The following is an 18,356-nucleotide window of genomic DNA, read 5'->3' as shown; positions in this document are numbered from 1 at the left end:
TCAATTCTTCGGCAATCAGCCTTCTTTATGGTCCAGCTCTCACTTCCATACATCACTACTGGGAAAACCTTGCGGACCTTTGTCGGCAAGGTGATGTCTCTGCTTTTTAAGATGCTGTCTAGGTTTGTCATTGCTTTTCTCCCGAGAAGCAGGCGTCTTTTAATTTCGTGACTGCTGTCACCATCTGCAGTGATCAAGGAGCCCAAGAAAGTAAAATCTCTCACTGCCTCCATTTCTTTCCCTTCTATTTGCCAGGAGGTGATGGGACCAGTGGCCATGATCTTGGTTTTTTTGATGTTGAGCTTCAGACCATATTTTGCGCTCTCCTCTTTCACCCTCATTAAAAGGTTCTTTAATTCCTCCTCACTTTCTGCCATCAAGGTTGTGTCATCTGCATATCTGAGGTTGTTGATATTTCTTCCGGCAATCTTAATTCTGGCTAGGGATTCATCTAGTCCAGCCTTTCGCATGATAAATTCTGCATATAAGTTAAATAAGCATATAAGTTAAATAAGCTTATTTAACTTATTTATTTAACTGAGCTAAATTTATTTTTTGCATTTATATCATACCTTTTTTCCCAAGGAGCTTAAGATGCTATACATGGTTCTTCTCATTTAATCACAACAACCCTGTGATGTAGGTTAGGCTGAGAGTCAGTGAGTGGCCCAAGGTCGGCCAGTGAACTTCATGACTGAGTGGAGTTTTGAACCATGGTCTTCCAGGTCCTTGTACAGAACTCTAATCACTAAAGTACGCTGGCTGAATGTGAACATTCTGATTTACAGCTCAAAGCCCTTCAACTTATTTTTGTAACAGACTCGACTTCTCTAGGAGTAAATCCGAATGAACACAGGAGAATTCAATTCTAAGTAACGTGGCAGCATGGCTGTAATCACAAACATATTTATTTGGGAATAAAACCCAGCGAAACCTCTGAAAAAACATGCCACATGTTTGTTTTGGCTTTTTTTCCTCCTTAACATTGAAGGATGTGATGTGACTTAATAAAAACATCACAACAGAACATTTTACAGGTTTTAATAGCTTGAAACAGGACTTCCTCCTCACTCCCCCATCTTCATCATGAGGATAATAGTGTCACCTTACTTTACTAGGCTGCCATAAGGATTCAAGATAGAATGCACGTAGAGTGCTTTGAACTCTCAGAAAGTGCTACTTAATTTACACCTATGTTGTATCATCAGACACAGACACCAAGCTCTTCTACGTTAAGAGAAAGCTTAAATCTGCTTCATGGATTTTCACATCTAGGCAGATGTGCATCCACCAGAAGTCTCTTCCATTTTCTGTGAAGATTGTATTTTGTCGACTGAAACGCCGTACAGTAACTGCAGAATTTGGAACTACATCCCCCAAGATGCACTGGGACTTGTGGCCCTGAAAGTGACCTTTGAAAGGAAAAGTAGGTAGTGCACTGTACCTTCCTGGCTATAGCTGGCCAGGGCAGACTCAGCTGGCTAGATAGGGAATCATGTCTGTGTGACTGTGCAGCATCAGAGTCCCCAGAGGAGATAGCAGCATGCAGAACCCCCTCTCTTCCCCTGGAGGCTCACGCTCTTCCCTTTCTGCTTAGACATCACCGGCAAGGCAACTGCAGAAGCAGACACTCACTGGCGCTTTCCACTCCTCTGCAGGCTGTTCCTGTCAAAGCTGTAAGTATCCTTTGTGTGCTGCGAGACCAAACAGGAAGGCACATACAGGGGCTGGGCCTGTGGATTTCTTTCTTCAGCCTTGCATATTTTTCGTGTGATTTGAGCAACATAAATGGCCCGCTGTGGAATCGGGGCAACTGAAATTCTTCCAAACTGGATTTCGTACACATCCGTCTGCTGTACATCCAAAGCCAATGACAATAAGGTTCCTCGGGAAACCAGAAGCAAAGAAACCAGAGTGGTTTGGAATCACACTGTGCTCCCTGGGAGATTCTTCTGAGAGAGAGAGAGAGAGAGCGCCCAGGAGGAAATGTAACAAAGGTAAAAGTCAGGGACATTTCTTGAGAAGGGCTGGCTATGTCACCACATGCTGGTGCTCTCAGTGTGGCTTAGATGGTGTCAGAAGTTGTACAAAAGCATAAATAATTATTTGATTTAGAGCAATGGGCTGGGCTGAATGTCTGTCCACAGAGCAATTAACTCTATCAAGTAGCAACAGGTCAGACTTGTGGCCCTGTGTGCCTCCTCAGCCAAGAGCAAAAGGCTGTAATACTGATATCAAAATGCCTATGTTACACTTTACAGCTGCCAAAGCACTTTATAACCATGATCATGCTGATACCTTGTTATAAATGGCCATTATTGTCATTGCATAGGGAAACGACTGAGCCTGAAAGAAGAGCAGCTTGTCCAAGGCCACACACTCAGTCTGTACTCTGCAGCAGTGTGAGAAACTCCGATATATATGCTCGGCGTCAAATGGCTCCTTAAACCAGGGTTACAGTTGCCAAAACGGAATGCCTAGTTGCCGTTTTGGGGCCAGACGACTCAAAAGTCGTATTTTTCAATACGACTTTTTGATTCCTGTAATTCATTCTGATTGTGCAGATGGATATACCATGGATAGTGTTGCTACAGGATGTGTTGCTAGTGTGTGAAAACAGACAAGGTCCAAGGCCTCGGTCCTGTATACCTGAAGGAGCGTCTCCACCCCCATCATTTAGCCCGGACACTGAGGTCCAGCGCCGAGGGCCCTCTGGCGGTTCCCTCACTGCGAGAAGCAAAGCTGCAGGGAACCAGGCAGAGGGCCTTTTCGGTAGTGGCACCCACCCTGTGGAACGCCCTCCCATCAGAGGTCAGAAAGATAAACAACTACCTGACATTTAGAAAACACCTAAAGGCAGCCCTGTTTAGGGAAGTTTTTAAGCTGTGATATTTTAATGTATTTTGGTATTTGTTGGAAGCCGCCCAGAGTGGTGGGGGAAACCCAGCCAGATGGGTGGGGTATAAATAAATAATTATTATTATTATTATTATTAATCATAATCCCCAGGCTTACACCTCCAGATGGTGGAGAGATCAGGCACCATCCTTGATTGCAAGTGACCGATAGCCAGGTGAAAAATGTGCCTGGCAGATTTCAAATGCTGCTCTGTAGCAATGGTAAGAACTGAACTCAGGTCTCCCAGGTCTTTGTGGGTATATGGCAGCTCACCCAGGAGAAAGTAAAGCCAGTGTGGTGTAGTTGGGAGTGTCAAACTAGAACCAGGGAGGTCCGGTTTAAACCACAAACTCACTGGGTTTGTGAGTTCAACCACATTCAACCATAAACTCACTGGGTGACCTTGGGCCAGTCACCATCTCTCAGCTTAACCAACCTCCCAGGGTTGTGGTGATGAGGATAAAAGAGGAGAGAATATCATGTGTGCTGCATGGAGAACCTTGGGGGGCAAAATGGAATAAAATTGGGTGTGTGTCTTAGCTTGCCCATGTTGATAGCAGAGACTGGATGGGCAGGCAGGTTCTCACCACCACTCCAAGTCTGGCTAGTTGGGAACCATTTACCGTACTTTGTGCTACATAAGACAGTGAGTTTCTTTTATGTAAAGAAGAAAAAAAGTTTGCTGCAACTGGGGATACAATTTGGGGTGACCCAAGTGCCTTGGAATAGAGACAGGGGTTGTTTCCTGTCCTGTTGAAATAAACATTTTGGTAATTTCTAAATAAGGAGTTAGTTGGCCTGATAAAACGTTAAGGCTTGATTAATTACAGTTTTTAGAATTTCAAACTTGTAAGCTCTTCAAGGTTGTTAAGGAATAATCATAAGCTACAATTATCTTAATTAGTGTTCTGCTGAAGATACTCCAGCTCATCAGTAAATTTTATTGTTTGGTTGTACTGTATGCTTTCATATTGTTGTAAATTGCTGTGATCTTTATGTGTATCTTTATGATACAGTGGTATATAGATATTTTTTAAATAAATAAATAAATTAAGCTGCAGGCTGTCCAAAACCACCCTCTGAAGGGTGTGTCGTGGGACCTAATTGCAGAACATATGTACACCTAGGAACAGTGGAGGAATTTCCTAGCTCCTGATATCTCTTCAACTATGCTTCTCGCACATCACCCAGAGTTATTGTATGGAGTAGCCCCAATACTTCCATCTCTAAAAAGAGACAAACATCTATCCTATGATTTTTCTGATAGACCAGGGATGGGGAACCTCTGACCTCTAGATGATGTTGAACTCCAGCTCCAACAGCCATTGTCAGCCTGGTTAATAACCAGGGTCGGTGGGAGTCACTGGTTCTGCTTTTTCTTTTCTTTTCTTTTCTTTGTAAGAATGGAGTTCTCTAATCTTGTCTAAAACAGGAATAGGGAACCAGATGTTGCTACCCTATGTCCTGTTCCATATTCCTGTGTTAAACCACAAAAGCCCAATTTCTTATAAAAAATGCAGAACCAGTGACTTTTCCACCAATACATGCAGATTATGTATGTATTCTGAACCAAACACCTATTAAATAGTTGCTCTTTTTGTTTGCTAAATTTTGAGTTGCTCTGTTTTAGCAAGAATATTTTTAATGTAGCTATTTATTTTTAATATATATTGTGTATATTATTTTATCTTTCTCTGTATGTCATTTAATATATTAAACCTTGATAGATTTTAGTAAAATTCATGCTTAAATTTTCATTGTGTTTTACTCAAATTCTTTAATATGTTATCTTTCATTAAAGCCTATTAGTAGTTAAGCTATTTGTATTTTAGGTTTTTGTTGTTTAGCAGTGTTTCCTTGGGCCAAGCATCGCTTCAGAGTATACAGCTGGCTATGCGTCATTGGTTTGCAGACCTAGAATTCTGAAACAGCATGCAGCCCAAACCTTTGCATGTTTATTCAGAAGTAAGTTCTTCTACTGAATTTTCTGGGTCTTACTTCCAAATATATCCATAGGATTGCACAAATTTGTGCTGAAAATTTACACTGCTGCACAAGGGGAGAAAAGCAAACCACCCACAAAAGCAGATGGGGTAATGGCTCAAGTCAGCTAACCAGGAAGATGGATGAGAGAGCAGGAGACGGGCACAAGGTGGTAAGAAAACAGACCAGCTTAACTCAGGCCAGCAGTCAAGTACAAAGTTAGTTCTGGATGTCCATTTCTACCTATTTTTTAATCACGTTGAGTGGGAATTTCCCCCCTCTTTTAAAAGCAATGCAGTTGAAATTACATTCAGGTCAGCACCGATCTGTTCTATAATAACTTTATTTATTTTGTTAATCTTTGTGCAGATCCTGTGTACCTTGACTCAGAAATAATTTCCACTGTGCTCATTGGGACTAACACCCAGAAAAAGTGCATCAGATGGTAGCATTAGTTCATTCACGCTGTAATCCTATAATAATAATAATTCATTATTTATACCCCGCCCATCTGGCTGGGTTTCCCCAGCCAATCCTATACTTGCTTACCTAGGAGTAAGAACCATTGAACTCTGTATTACCTCAGAGTACATAGGTTTAGGTTGCACTGTAACAAGTTAGCTCAGCACATTCCAAAGTCCTGCGGTAGATGACAGAGATTAAAAATAAGTAACTACAATTTGTAAATATATATGAAGATGGAGGATTTGGGGGAAATGATATATTTTTAAGGGAGAAATTAAAGGCTAAAGGATATAATTAGATGAAGTTAAGATTAAAATTGAGTAAGAAATACGATTGAGTGAAGAATAAGAATTGTAATTGTTGAGTTATTTTGTAAGCATTGTGAAAGCTGCATAATGGGATATAAAATAGATTCGGGGAGGGAGGGACGGGGAAGTCGATGATATGATATTAATAAGATTTTGCTATTTGGCTTTGTTGTTGTTTTTCTCTTTTCATTTTTTTTTTGTTTTTATTCTTTCTTTTTTGGTATTTTTTATATTTCTTATATTGTAAAACCTTCAATAAATATATTATTAAAAGAAGTAACTACAAAGGACATATATTAAAATAAAATAAACATCCTGCTACCAACCAACTTAACATACGTAAACACCCATCTTCATACATGACACTTAATTTTTTACATCACCAGGAGGTGAAAATTCCCCAGTGTGTAGAATTCTTCAACATGCTATGGATAGCAAGGTATCTGGGATGGAACAAAAAAGGGTGTTCAGTGCTACCAGCTCTTATCATTTAATTAATTTCATTATGTGCCTGGATGTTTGAAGACTAAAAGCATGCAACTTGTAACCAATTCTGCTTTAATTGAAATAATCAGAATTTCTTTCCCATCCTGTGTGTGCCGTCAAAAGTTCAAAAATATGGAAGTTGTGTGCTTTAATAGCTGTGAAACCTAAAGAACCCACTTTCATTTGCTTTTGAGTCTTTTTGTGATTTGTCCACCTAATCTCATAATAAGGATTTGACTGCTCTGTTATCATTTGATTTTAACAACCACAGGCAAACACCGATGAGACATGGTTGACATTTAATCAATCTAGATGAAAAAAGTCACATTTTTATTGACTCTGTGTTAACATGAGGAGTTTCTTGCAGAAGCAGACTGTTCATCAGTGAGGAGAGATCTATCTCTGAGTACATTATCAAACCCTCCTGTCCTTCACAGTTTCAAATAAAAACATTATTCTGTACATATAATACTTTTATTGTCCTGTGAATACGGACCACAGCCCCTGCTTCCTGTTCGATTGTTACACATTGCAGGAAAAGACTGACCATTTTATTGCGGGATCAACAGATCTAGCCACTCCTACCAAACATTTGAATCATTTGGTGTTAGTGCCGTTGCTGTTGAAACATCTGTCTCCATTGCTTGCTGGCCAGAGCCATACTTCCAGGTCTTGAGAGCATTGTTGAGTTCAAATACCTGCTTAGCCATGGATTCAGAGGGTGATTTTTGGGCAAGCCACTGTATCTTAGCCTCCCTTCCCCATTTGTAAAGTGAAAATGATAGTATTTCTCATAGGCAGGTGCTGAGAAGAAACTAACGCTGCACTACACAGTTAGAAAATGCTCACTCTATGTGGGATAACTATGGCGTAATTAAAACTGAAGCATTTCCAGGCTGACTTCCTGCTTCATATAAATCTGATGCTATGGAGGGGCTCCAATGCAGTTGTTTTGTCACTCAGGTTAGGTAACTGCGTAAGATCTGCACTGCTTTGGGGAATAAAGGCTAGCAGGTCTTTTTTTGTTTGTTTGCTTGCTTGCTTGCAGGTCCCCACAAGCTTCCAAGGGATGGCTGCTGATGTTCACAAGAAGGATGGAGATGTTCACAAGAAGGATGGAGATGTGCCCAATGGCTCATTGGTCCCATGCGACAGAAAGCATGTTGAGAGGTCAGAGAGTCCTGCCCCAGGGCTCACTCAGGGAACAGAACCAGGTAGGTGTGGGCAGAGCAATTCAGAGGGGGCTGGGGAGGGCGAAGCAAAGGAAGAGGGACCACCCAATCCAAAGCTTTGCCAGGCAGGTGAGGCTGTTCTCTGTCCCACTCCCCTTTATTTGGAGGCCAGTGTTTTAGCGCTTTCCCCTCCCACCAACACCTGTTTTTGCCAGTTCCACAGTTGGCACACTTACAGCGGAGTGGCAATGCAAGGGGGATGCTGTGTTTAATCTACAATTTTCTTTGTGCATCGCTTAGACCAGGGGTCAGCAACCTTTTTCAGCCGTGGGCCGGTCCACCGTCCCTCAGACCATGTGGTGGGCCGGACTCTATTTTGGGGAAAAAATGAACGAATTCCTATGCCCCACAAATAACCCAGAGGTGCATTTTAAATAAAAGGACACATTCTACTCATGTAAAAACACACTGATTCCTGGACTGTCCGCGGGCCGGATTGAGAAGGCGATTGGGCCGCATCCAGCCCACGGGCCTTAAGTTGCCTACCCCTGGCTTAGACTGTGTTCCCCTTGCTATTTCCTATGAACCCACTGCCTTTTCAGTTCCGGGGATTTTAATCTGTGTTCACACAAAATTATCCAAATGCATGTTATCCTGTACTTGGTTACAAAATACTATTCTTCGGTGCATTGTTTCTCAAGCTTCACACCTCTTGCGAATACCTTTGCATAGGGTAAAGATATCTCCGCTCCCTGGTGTGAACAGAAACAAACTGACACTAAGAAGCTGGACTGATGTGAACAGCTAGAGAGGGAAGAGGTGTGAAATGCACCAGGGGGGAAACAACATCACTATGCTCTAAGCCTAAGGCATGGGTAGGCAAACTAAGGCCCAGGGGCTGGATCCGGCCCAATCGCTTTCTAAATCTGGCCTGCAGACGGTCCGGGAATCAGCATGTTTTTACATGAATAGAATGTCTCCTTTTATTTAAAATCCATCTCTGGGTAACTTGTGGGGCATAGGAATTTGTTCATTTTTCTTTCTTTCAAAATATAGTCCCCCCCCCCAAGGTCTGAGGGACAGTGGACCGGCCCCCTGCTGAAAAACTTTGCTGTTCCCTGCAGTCTAAGGGGGTAATGGGAACACACCCTTACATACCTCTTTGACTACCGTATTTTACAGACCATAACATGCACCGGATCATACCACGCACCTAGTTTTTAGAGGATGAAAACAGGGGGGGGGACATTTTTCTGGTTTTCCTTCTCTAAAAGGCTGGGAAGTGGCAGCAACAGCAGCAGAACCTTTTCGGCCGCTTATCTCAACCCTCAGCTGCTGGTTGCGGTGGCTGCGGAGGCAGCACCAGCCTGATTTCGGGCTGATACTGCCTCCCCCATGTCGCTGTTGGCAAAGGGGGACAAGCGGGCAGCAGGAAAGCGGCACTTTTGGGGCTGTCTGCTCTTCTCCCTTCCCCTTTGCTGACAGCAACAGTGAAGGGGGAGGAGCTGCCGGCTCTCCAGGGGCAAGCCCATCTACCCCTCCTGCTGCCGCTGCCCGCCGCTCGCAAAAGCGGAGTGCGCTGGTGGCGGTGCGGGAGAGAGGAACGAGCAGCTTTTCCTCCTCGGAAGCCGCTGCCAGCGCGCACCGCTTTTGCGAGCGGTGGCAGGCGGTTTCGGAGGAGGAAGAGCTGCTCGTTTCTCTCCCTCCCCTCCCCTGTCGCTGCCACTCGCCGCTTGCAAAAGCGGAGCGCGCTGGCGGCAGTGGGGGGGAGAGGAATTAGCAGCTCTTCCTCCTCCGAAGCCGCTGCCAGCGCGCTCCGCTTTTGTGAGCAGCGGGCGGTGGCTTCCGCCCACTCACAAAAGCTCCTCCCCCGCTGCCTTTTCAAGGAGCGGGCAGCGCGAAAGCTGCTGCCTTCGGTCCATAACACGCAGCGACTTTTTCATTTCCATTTTAGGAGGGGGAAAGTGTGTGTTATGGTCCGAAAAATACTGGTAAGTGGTTTATAAGTCTCCTACTTTATAAGCTGAGCCAGAATTTTGTTTATAATAGGAAATTCATTTTCAAATCTATTTTCAATCAAGTATACATCATATACACAAAAACATTTTTTCTGTGATTTGGGCTCTTCACTGCCTGCTGATCTCTCCACCCCACCCCACCCCCAAATTGTTATGAACTTATAGTCAGGCACCATTATCTGATCAACTTTGTGGACTGACCCCCCCCAAATAAAATCTCCAGCCAACAGTGCTCATCTGAGGCTGGCATAAACACAAACTGTGTCATAATGACAAAACCAGAAGCTTTTGACCTATTCATTAGGCAGCATTTCCAGACCGCGTACACCCACACCTTATGCCAGCAATAATAAATGTCATATTCCCTTGATCAAAACAAGGAGAGGACACAAAACAGAGCTAACTAAATTCTGCACTGCTGGAAAGCAAGAGGCAATCCAGAACAGTTGTTGGCATCCGTCTGTCTCAAGAGAGAATGGAAGGGTGCACCATTGGGGGTAAAGTGAAACTGGAGAGTTACAGTGCCTACTGTGGCTGTAGAGACTTGATATGGGAGAGACTGATATGGGAGAGACATGTTTTGTTGCAGCTGGGGCAGATGAAAACATCTGGTTTTGCTGTTACAGATGCACCAAGGTGTTTCTTCTGTCTGCGCAGAACAGGGTATAGACCAGGCATCCCCAAACTTCGGCCCTCCAGATGTTTTGGACTACAATTCCCATCTTCCCCGACCACTGGTCCTGTTAGCTAGGGATCATGGGAGTTGTAGGCCAAAACATCTGGAGGGCCGCAGTTTGGGGATGCCTGGTATAGACTAATAGACCTGATTAGAGGTTCAGCATGGCTGGATGGTGAGAATAAACCTGTCTGAGGTCACCTTTGTAATAACAAGCAGCCAATCCCACACATGCTTACCCCAGAATGTAAATTCCACTCTTATTGATGGGACTTACTCCCAAGAAGGTGCTCCTAGGATTACTGGTACATCCTTAACCTGTACTTTCCAGCTGCTTGTGGAGAATTGTTTCCTCATTTCTTTCTTTGTAAAACTGCTACAAAAGGCTCAGTGAAGCAGTTCCTTTGTGATAGATCGTGAATGTACCTATAGAATGCACATGCTCTTCTTTAGTATGGAAGATAATGAATATCAGATACTTAGATGAGAGTCAAAGGGTTCCGGGTGCAAGGACCTCAATTTCCTGCTATCCCACAGTGCAGTTACCACATCAAAATGTTAAAATGAAAGGCCCTGACTGTTCTAAAGAAAGCTATAGAATTGGAGTGCTTTCTAAGGAGGAGCATTCATTATGGCTTAGGAAGCATGCATGCTATTTAACTAAAGGATATTTCCTTACAGCATGGCACAACCATTGAAATCTGCTGTTTGCAGCTTGTAACCCACTAAACGAGGAGCACAGAAACAGAAACTCTGGCATAAGGCTAAGGAAAACATTGGCCATCATATGTGTCTTGTGGGCATTTATGAGTTTTCCTAGTCACTCTTTGATGATGCCTTTGTTGTAGCTTTCTATCTGCTCCTTCCGGGAAGTAACTCAGTATCTGTTCTGGCATGTTGTTTACAAGGGGCAGGTCAGGAGGGAGCCATGTTTGTTCATGCCAAGTCCTATGAGGACCTGACCAGCACCGAGAATCAGGATGCGACTCCTCAGAGCCCGGAGGAAAGCGAAGAGCGCCAAGGTGAGCAGGCAAAGATGGAGGAGATCAGCAAGGACTTCAGCGAACTGAGCACCCAGCTTACTGGCATAGCCCTGGATTTGGAAGAAGAGATAAGGCACAGCAAAGAAGACAAGTGGGAGCTCTCTCCACAGGCCTCACGCAGAGACTCTGTGCTGTCCGGGAAGGAGGAAGAAGACGTGACCATGGATGCCTGGCGCATGCACCAGAAGCATGTCTTTGTTCTGAGTGAGGCAGGCAAGCCGGTGTATTCCCGCTATGGGTCTGAAGAAGCGCTGTCCAGCACCATGGGGGTAATGATGGCTCTGGTGTCCTTCCTTGAAGCACAGAAGAATGCCATCAGGTCTATTCACGCAGGTATTTAAGAGTCACACTGACAGGGTAATCTTACTGTTTTTCATTTGGCCTCCCAATTGGAAAAGAACCTGAGAAACAGGAGCAAGGAGTGCGAATGATCTTTCCCCAGCATAGCCCCCTGCCAGAGCGCTCCTTTCTAACCCAGCAGTTTTAGGAAATATTAGATGTCATTGAATATCCGATCGCCAGTCCCAACTTGTACAAAGAATAATCAGAAGAGAACAATATGCTATTTTGATATTCTGTTTAGAAAATGCTTCAAAACGAAGCCAGAGAAGGAAGCTATAGATGTCTTTGAAAGGCAAGTCCCAAGCCAAAGTGTAGTTAAAATGGTTATTTAAATCCATGTCTGGTCAAGAGAGCCTTTCCAGATTCGTCTGGAATGAATCATTATGTATAAGACGTAATGACAATAAGATGATATTATATAAAGAATGTCAAATTAAGATAGAGGGAAGTCACAAAGATGTAATCTTGTGTTTATATCGTTTCTATTCAATTTAGATTGGTTTCTTTTTTATCTTGTTTTCTTTCTTTTTTGTATTTTCTTTCTTTTTGTATTTCTTGTAGGTTTTTTTTTGCTTTTCATGGAAAAGAAAATGAGAGAGAGAGAGAGAGAGAGAGAGAGAGAGAGAGAGAGAGAGAGAGAGAGAGAGAGAGACTTTCCAGACTGCTAGCTATGGATGTTGATAACCATGTTGAACACCAGTGCTGCAGTCTCTCAGATGGGGAATCTACATGTAGATACCAGTCAAAGGCAATATGCCATAAGTATGCTTGCTTGACAATCACTGCCCTAACCATTAGGAATTAACTTAGATGCTCTCCCTGCCTCCTTTCATTGCTTTCTTACCCCTAATTCTCATTGAGCAGGGAAACCCAAGCTTGGACTAGATCATTTTAAATTGCTAATGGGGATCACACAAAAATCCATGCATGTTAAATACACAGACACACCAGAGAGAAGGCTAGGTTAGAACCTTTCTCCATGACGTCTAGGTTTGGGGGGGTTTTTTTATGTAGAGGAACTTTTTTTTAGTAGAGTAGCTGTCAGTCACATTAACCCTCACCTGCAATCTGAAGTAGTAGAGCTCAGAGGCAAATTGACCAACTTGATGAGAAGTAGATATTTAAGAATGGGAAGCCGAACCATGTTTTTCACCCTTCTATGAAGTTAAAATATAAGCCCCTGTTAAAGATGGGTTCCTTATGCCATAGCAAAACAACCTTGCTAACTGCATACGGGGTAGAGTTCTGTATTTCCTATTCATCTTTGTTAGGTTTTAAATACTGGGTTTCCAGGAGAGTGTAGGCTTCTTATCACACTGCTGCAAGGAAATTTGGTTTGTAACGAAAGTGATTTTCTTCCCACCATCTATAATAGGGTTAGGGAATTAGGTCTGGCCAATGGGCTGGAGTCTTCCTTGCCCCACTCTACATGGCCAACTTTGATAGGCAGGTGGGACTGCTCACCTGTCAATCCTCTGACATCATTATGACATCAGGTGACAACTTGAAAGGGGCTTGCTGCGGACTGTGGGACAGGTGGGAGTGGCTTGTGGAAAACAGACCCCAAGGCCAAATTAGGACCCCTGCCAAGCCCAGTTAGACCTGCAGGCCAGAGATTCCCCCACAAGTGATCTATGGATTCAGAGGAGTAGCCTCAAAAGAACCATAGCTGCTTTGTGTTCAAGACTTCACACTGGATCCTAAGGAAACTGATGTGCTTCTTCTCGCTTTCTCCCTCCCCATCCTTGCCTTCTTGGCAGATGGGTACAAGGTGGTGTTTGTGCGCAGGAGCCCCCTGGTGCTGGTTGCTGTGGCTCAGACACGGCAGTCAGAACAAGAAATTGCTCAGGAGCTCCTTTATATCTACTACCAGATCCTTAGTCTCTTGACGTGGACCCAGCTCAACCATATCTTCCAGCAGAAGCAGAACTATGACCTAAGGAGACTGCTGGCCGGCTCCGAGCGTATCACGGACAACTTGCTAGACCTGATGGCGAGGGACCCGAGCTTTCTGATGGGGGCTGCACGTTGCCTCCCTATGGCTGGTGGAGTCAGGGATGCCGTGAGCTCCTGCCTCCAGCAAGCCAAAGCTAAAAGCCTGGTCTTCTCCATCCTCTTATCCAAGAACCAACTGGTGTCTCTGGTGAGAAAAAAAGACCAGTTCCTGCATCCGATTGACCTTCACCTACTCTTCAATCTCATCAGTTCGTCCTCCTCATTTAGAGAAGGTGAAGCCTGGACTCCCATCTGCCTGCCCAAGTTCAACTCCAGCGGTTTCTTCCATGCTCACATTTCCTACTTGGCGCAGGACACGGATTTGTGTCTCCTTCTGATCTCCACTGACCGGGAGGACTTCTTCACAGTGTCTGACTGCAAGCGCAGGTTCCAGGAACGGCTGAAGAAGCGTGGTGTTTATCATGTCCTCATGGAGGAGCTGTGCGCTCCGTCCTACACTGTCTCCCAGGTGGGAATCCCAGACCTCCGACACTTCATCTACAAATCTAAGAGCTCAGGACTCTTTACCAGGTGAGAATCTGTTCTGGGCCGCATCTTTCTTTCAGCTCATGAATATTATCTGATGCTTTGCTAAGTGGCAAGGATGGGTGGGATTTATCTATTTATTTAAAAGCATTTCTAAACTACTTAAGTGTTTAAAAATATCTAAGTGATATATGAAATGCAACATAGAAACAATAGAACAGCTATAGCCAATGTTAATGATACACAGAGTAAACCCACTGAAATGAATGGACATGATTAACTTAGATGAGTCTACTCTAAGTAAAAGTTACTTGGATACAACCCAGAGATACAGAATAAAAAAACCCAGTATTATAAAAACAGGAATTCAGTATAGGGCCCAATTTTATGGGTCAGGGAAAGTGTCTATTTTGTATTGTTTTAATTTTGCTTTAAATATACCTGCTGTTTGGGAGGGTTTGCTAGTTTTGTGCCTTAAAGACGATTGTGTAGAAGGCGATCAAAAATTAATGATGATGATAATAATAATAATAATAATAATAATAATAATAATAATAATATTCAAGGGCAGGTGGTCTTTCATGTATCCTTGTTCTGGTTGGTCTACCCTTCTCTGTGACAGAAAGGACAATATCAGTCAGGATGGCCTCCATGTTTAGCTTTTGGGCACCAATAATAATAATAATAATAATAATAATAATAATTTATTATTTATACCCCGCCCATCTGGCCGGGTTCCCCCAGCCACTCTGGGCGGCTTCCAACAAAACACTAAAATACAGAAATCCATCAAACATTAAAAGCTTCCCTAAACAGGGCTGCCTTAAGATGCCTTCTAAAGGTCTGGTAATTGTTGTTCTCTTTGACCTCTAGTGGGAGGGCATTCCACAGGGTGGGTGCCACTACCGAGAAGGCCCTCTGCCTAGTTCCCTGTAACTTGGCTTCTCGTAGCGAGGGAACCACCAGAAGGCCCTCGGTGCTGGACCTCAGTGTCCGGGCAGAACGATGGGGGTGGAGACGCTCCTTCAGGTATACTGGACCGAGACCGTTTAGGGCTTTAAAGGTCAACACCAACACTTTGAATTGTGCTCGGAAACGTACTGGGAGTCAATGTAGGTCTTTCAGGACCGGTGTTATGTGGTCTCGGTGGCCGCTCCTAGTCACCAGTCTAGCTGCCGCATTCTGGGTTAGTTGTAGTTTCTGGGTCACCTTCAAAGGTAGCCCCACGTAGAGCGCATTGCAGCACTGCAAGCTATTACAGAGCTCACAGGATGCATAGCATATCGTTGCGACGCAGCATGGCACACTGGTTTTACCTCTAGAATCAAAAGTGAGTCCAGACTTGGAACTGCAGGAATTCTGTTTCAGTGACAGCTCATCTGATAACCAGGAATGCATTTAGCTTCTGCCCCAGATCTTTTTCTTTCTGAACTTGTTTCTGAATAGTTTTCCTTTTGTCCTATTCTGCTGTCGTCCATTTTCATTTCCATTCATGACGAGAGGTTTAACCAAGGGGAAATTTCTTTTTCCAGCCCAGAGATTGATGCTCCCTACATCACTGAGGAGGAAAAAGAGAGACTTCTGGGATTATATCAGTACTTACACAGCCGGGCCCATAATTCTTCCCGTCCTCTGAGCTACATCTATTACACTGGATCTAATGAAAATCTCCTGGCTTGGGTAAGTTATACCTCAGCAGCAGTTGCTAGAAAAAATCACAGTAAAAGCAAAACCTGAGGCTGTAACTGGATGTACTAGCTTCTTATCTGGGTTCACCAACTTAGAATTACAAGATCAGAAATAGATGCCAGCTTGTATTGCAACAAGTGCTTTGTTTTTTGTACGTTTGCTCTTTGCGGGTGTGTCCTCTGGGTACATTTTCCAATGTCCATTAACTTAATATTTAAAAATTGCATGGTAAGTGTGATGGTTAAAAGAGCATGCAAGGTTTAAAGCAGCAAATAATTCTTCATCAGATTTCTTCTCATTTCTTCTTATTAACATCCTCTCTCACTAACAACATCTGGACCAGTGAAAAATACCAAAAATATCAATCCTGGCCACCACCACCACGGCAACAATTCTTCTTCTAGAGGAGTGGGCTTGCATTGATGGCATGTTGTAACCGAGTTTTAACGTTTCCTTTCTTCAGGTAACTAGTGCCTTTGAGCTCTACGTATGCTTCAGCCCCCTGGGAACCAAAGCAGCAGCTGTCAGCGCTGTCAACAAACTTATGAGGTGGATCCGCAAGGAAGAAGACTGGCTCTTTATATTAACACCCCAGACTTACTGACTGCTGCGGCCTGTGTCGTCTGCCTGGGGTTCCTCAGTGCCAGTGAATGCCCAAAGGGATGTCCTCTCACCTCTGGGGACACTAGACCCTCTCTCAGAGATTCCCTCCCAAACCAGAAATGGGAGGAGGAGGAGAAAAGGTGGGTCTGAGAAGAACAGAGTTTTGTGCCTACAGGGAGCATCTGGGAAGGAGACTTGCATTTCAGTTTGTACTACATTTTAAACATTATCCCTACTGTGTCTGGAACTGAAACATGGATCCTCCTGGCCTTCATCCATGTGATTGCTACCCAAGATGCTCTTCATCCCAAACATAGAATGTAATCTCTTATCCACATCTCCAGACCGTGTTTTCCCCTCCTCTCCTAACAAGCTTCTCTTGGGAGAAGCTCAGGCAATAGTTTTCCTGTATTGTTGCCCAAGCTAATGCATCAAGGAGTCCAGTGTACTTCATTGCCCATGGCTTCCCTAATCTTTAATGACTTCCCAAATGTCCTCTGTGTCCAACCTGTGCCACGCTGCCTTGCACCTCAAGCAGTGGGTCATCAAAGGAGCACATACCGGGGAGCAGAGAGAGCATTTTATGAACAGTCTAGCTCCCTACTGACCACTTCCCTTTGGAAATGGCTTAGGTTACGGATTCCTTCTAGTTTTTATGCAAGTTCCTGGTTTGCAAAGCTCTGATGTATCCACATCTCTGCTATTATACTCCACGTGCTGCTCACACAGACAGGGGCGTAGGAAAGGGGGTGCGGTGGGGACGGTGTGCCCCGGGCGTCATCCCAGAGGGGGTTGATTAAATCCTCCCTGGGCAGATCACTGCCACGCTGATCACACTCCTCCCCCCCCCCCCCCCGGTGGATTGCTGCTGCACCACGATCGGCATATGTGCCCAATAGACTTTTCTTTGTTAGATTCCTCATAATTTCAACCACAAAGGAAAGCTGCAGGTTCAAGTATAGGTGTGGCTGATGCAAGACTCTTTTAATTGTTTAACAATTGTTTAGACTGATCACTTTCAGACTGAGGACATACTGGAGGAAATCAAAAGCTCAGATTTTATCCACCCCAAGGACAGAATGATTTACACTGTCAGAAGACAAAAAGGCAAAGGTGTTTTCCACATCAAGCTTAAATTACCTTTTTCTTACACCTGTCTGAAATTATACTTTGCATTCTATCCTTTCGTTAATAACATTCCTAAAAGGTGCAAATAGGAAGAGAAAAGACAGAGATGCTTTTTTGGCCTCGTGTTATAGGAATGCTCGGAGCCGATGCTGTCCACTGAGGAGGTGGACTTACAAATTTCACGGGCGACAAAGGAGTTAAGTTCTACTCCCCATGCCCAACACATCTGTGATGTAACAGGAGATTATTCCCATCCATGGTGAAGCAATCCCATTCCACGTACCGTATACACATAATTAAAGAACGCCATGTGCTCCAGGAATAACAAATAGTATAGTGAAGAGCATACATATGGAAGTGGCGGTTGTGCCTGCAGTCCACTCTGTAATTGCTTCAGTATAAGAAATGTCGAGACAGATCTGGAGGGAGGCACATGTATAGCTGATCTTCTACCCAGCGAGAAACATAGCAAACAACAAAATCAGCTGAGATGGAAAGGAGGTGTGGACAGCATATAGCATACATACCAAACTGCATTTGAGAGGTTTGGGAGAATACAAAGGATCGTGCTTAGGTTCTCCAAGTCCCAAAGTAGATCAGCAAAGAGAATTCTCTCTCTCGGATTGACCTCTGTAATATACACAGAGAAAAGACCATACAGTTATTCAAGTCTCATTTACCACAACCAAATACTGGGCATTATTTATCCTTGGTCATGGTCTCAGACAGGTAGTAAACCTTTGCCTAGGTTGCACCACCTCAGATTGCAGGTGGCGGGGGGCACATGGAAAAATAGCTTGTCAGGGAAAAGGCTAGACTGGACCCCTTCTCCATGGCATCCAGTTTTCCATGTGAATGATGTTTTTTGGAATGATAGGCATTCAGTTTTCGCATGCATGCTGCAGTTGTACAGCCCTAGGCCCAAGTTTGCTGTCTCCGTGTGACTCCAGCCTTAGATGTGAGACTTTATAGAAACTCAATGCTTAAGCTTGTTGGGGGGGGGGGGAGAGAAAGGTAATGTGACATTGCAATGGCAATGTAATTCATTAAAGCGATGAGCAAAA

At 44.0% G+C, this 18,356-nt stretch overlaps 1 protein-coding gene across 14 annotated transcripts; it reads left to right on the top strand.

The window, feature by feature from the left end:
* The first annotated feature begins 1,388 nt into the window (after positions 1-1,388).
* Positions 1,389-18,356, top strand: MON1A (MON1 vesicular trafficking associated A). Of its 14 annotated transcripts, none has more exons than XM_035105974.3 (8): positions 1,398-1,997; positions 3,010-3,119; positions 4,915-5,053; positions 7,189-7,354; positions 10,915-11,382; positions 13,152-13,917; positions 15,405-15,552; positions 16,025-18,297. In XM_035105974.3, the coding sequence occupies exons 3-8, from the start codon at positions 5,021-5,023 to the stop codon at positions 16,163-16,165; spliced, it is 1,722 nt and encodes a 573-aa protein (XP_034961865.3). In that variant the 5' UTR covers positions 1,398-1,997; positions 3,010-3,119; positions 4,915-5,020; the 3' UTR covers positions 16,166-18,297. The 14 variants fall into 14 exon arrangements, with proteins under 14 accessions (XP_034961866.3, XP_034961865.3, XP_088518261.1 ...); XM_088662134.1 differs by having other exon boundaries at positions 1,561-1,676; XM_035105979.3 differs by lacking the exon at positions 4,915-5,053 and adding an exon at positions 4,746-4,863 and having other exon boundaries at positions 1,561-1,676.

The sequence above is a fragment of the Zootoca vivipara genome, chromosome 2 (assembly GCF_965207765.1).
Source record: "Zootoca vivipara chromosome 2, rZooViv2.hap1.1, whole genome shotgun sequence".
Lineage (NCBI taxonomy): Eukaryota > Metazoa > Chordata > Lepidosauria > Squamata > Lacertidae > Zootoca > Zootoca vivipara.
The sequence above is the reverse complement of the archived record's forward strand: the minus strand, read 5'-3'. Positions and strand labels throughout refer to the sequence as shown.